This window comes from Trichinella spiralis (assembly GCF_000181795.1).
Source record: "Trichinella spiralis strain ISS 195 chromosome Unknown Scfld5954, whole genome shotgun sequence".
Lineage (NCBI taxonomy): Eukaryota > Metazoa > Nematoda > Enoplea > Trichinellida > Trichinellidae > Trichinella > Trichinella spiralis.
The window spans coordinates 9,227-10,329 of NW_003532893.1; the positions used below are offsets into that span (position 1 = coordinate 9,227).

Consider the following 1,103-nt stretch of genomic DNA (forward strand, 5'->3'; position numbering starts at 1 on the left):
ATGGGTAACCGTTTGCCGATGACATTGTCCATATCTTGTAGCCGAATCTTATTGGCTTACCACGTATGAACATTTTGCAAGTGTGATGACCGTAGTAAGGTACCATTCCTTCGTCGATGGACAGCTTCTCATGGAAAATACCGAACTGCCGAAGGCGGTTGTTCAAATCATCATACACACCTGAAATCTTCCCTAACTTGTCTCCAGCCAGTAGTTCAGTATTATCCATGGTGTGGAAATTTTTCTTCAGTTCCCTGAATCGGCTTCGGCTCATACTTCCAGAAACCAACGGAACTTGCATATCTTCAGCTGTACTCCAAAACGCGTTTTCAGATGGTACACAGTGGTATCCGCTGAATAACAAAATTCCGAAGAATTGTTCAATGTCACCTCCATCCACTACCAAATTTCCGCCCTTCTGTGCAGCATATCGCATGGTCATTTCAGCATAGTATTGCATGCGTTCTTTAGGGAATATTAGGTGAAACAGTTCTATGGGACTGCACAACATCAGGTGCGGAGCTACATCAGACAAAGGTGAAACATGATCAACTTCAAAAGCGTTTATAAATGAACTTCGCTTTTTCCATTCGTGAGATTCCGCCATAATTTGTTCTTCCGTGTCCTCGTCAGATTTGTCAACATCAGATTCATCACATTGAATACTTACATCAAGTTCACCACAAACGTCTGTTGGCTCAACTTCCATAAAAGCATCTTCATCGATGTGTTCTTCATCAGTAATGTTTCCATCTTCATCCGGTGGCAGTTGACAAATTTCAACATTCAATTGGGCTGAGGGAGAAAGGGTTTCTATGAAATCTACAGCGTTTTCCAAAGCCACGAAACGTCTTGCCATTTTCGAAATACGAGTACTCAGTAAACCCCCCCAGAAAAAAAAAAGGGAATACTACAGTGGAAAACCCTCCTAACTCCATGTCCGCTGCTCCAAAAAAATTGGGGTATTGGCAGCCCAATTTTAAATTATGGGGGGACTGGTCTAGCCCAAAAAAAAGGAAAAAAAACACCTGGGGACTGGTTTTTCTTGCTTTTTCCCCCAATTCCCCCTGAAAGGGGAAAAAGGCCTTTTTTGTCCAAATTTT

General features: G+C 42.3%; 1 protein-coding gene across 1 annotated transcript; it reads left to right on the plus strand.

Annotated features, from left to right (window-relative positions):
- On the plus strand, window positions 1–570 carry Tsp_12305 (conserved hypothetical protein). The gene is given in 4 exon segments (XM_003366473.1): window positions 1–63; window positions 82–218; window positions 251–437; window positions 472–570. The coding sequence occupies 4 exon segments, from the start codon at window positions 1–3 to the stop codon at window positions 568–570; spliced, it is 486 nt and encodes a 161-aa protein (XP_003366521.1).
- The last annotated feature ends 533 nt before the right edge of the window (window positions 571–1,103 follow it).

What these genes read in the sequence shown, in the direction of transcription:
- Tsp_12305 (XM_003366473.1), top strand. Translation starts at nt 1, where the DNA reads ATGGGTAACCGTTTGCCGATGACATTGTCCATATCTTGTAGCCGAATC. An exon ending in TGTCTCCAGCCAGTAGTTCA is followed by an intron (nt 219 to 250) that starts GTATTATCCATG and finishes ATTTTTCTTCAG; the next exon opens with TTCCCTGAATCGGCTTCGGC. An exon ending in TCTGTGCAGCATATCGCATG is followed by an intron (nt 438 to 471) that starts GTCATTTCAGCA and finishes TGCGTTCTTTAG; the next exon opens with GGAATATTAGGTGAAACAGT.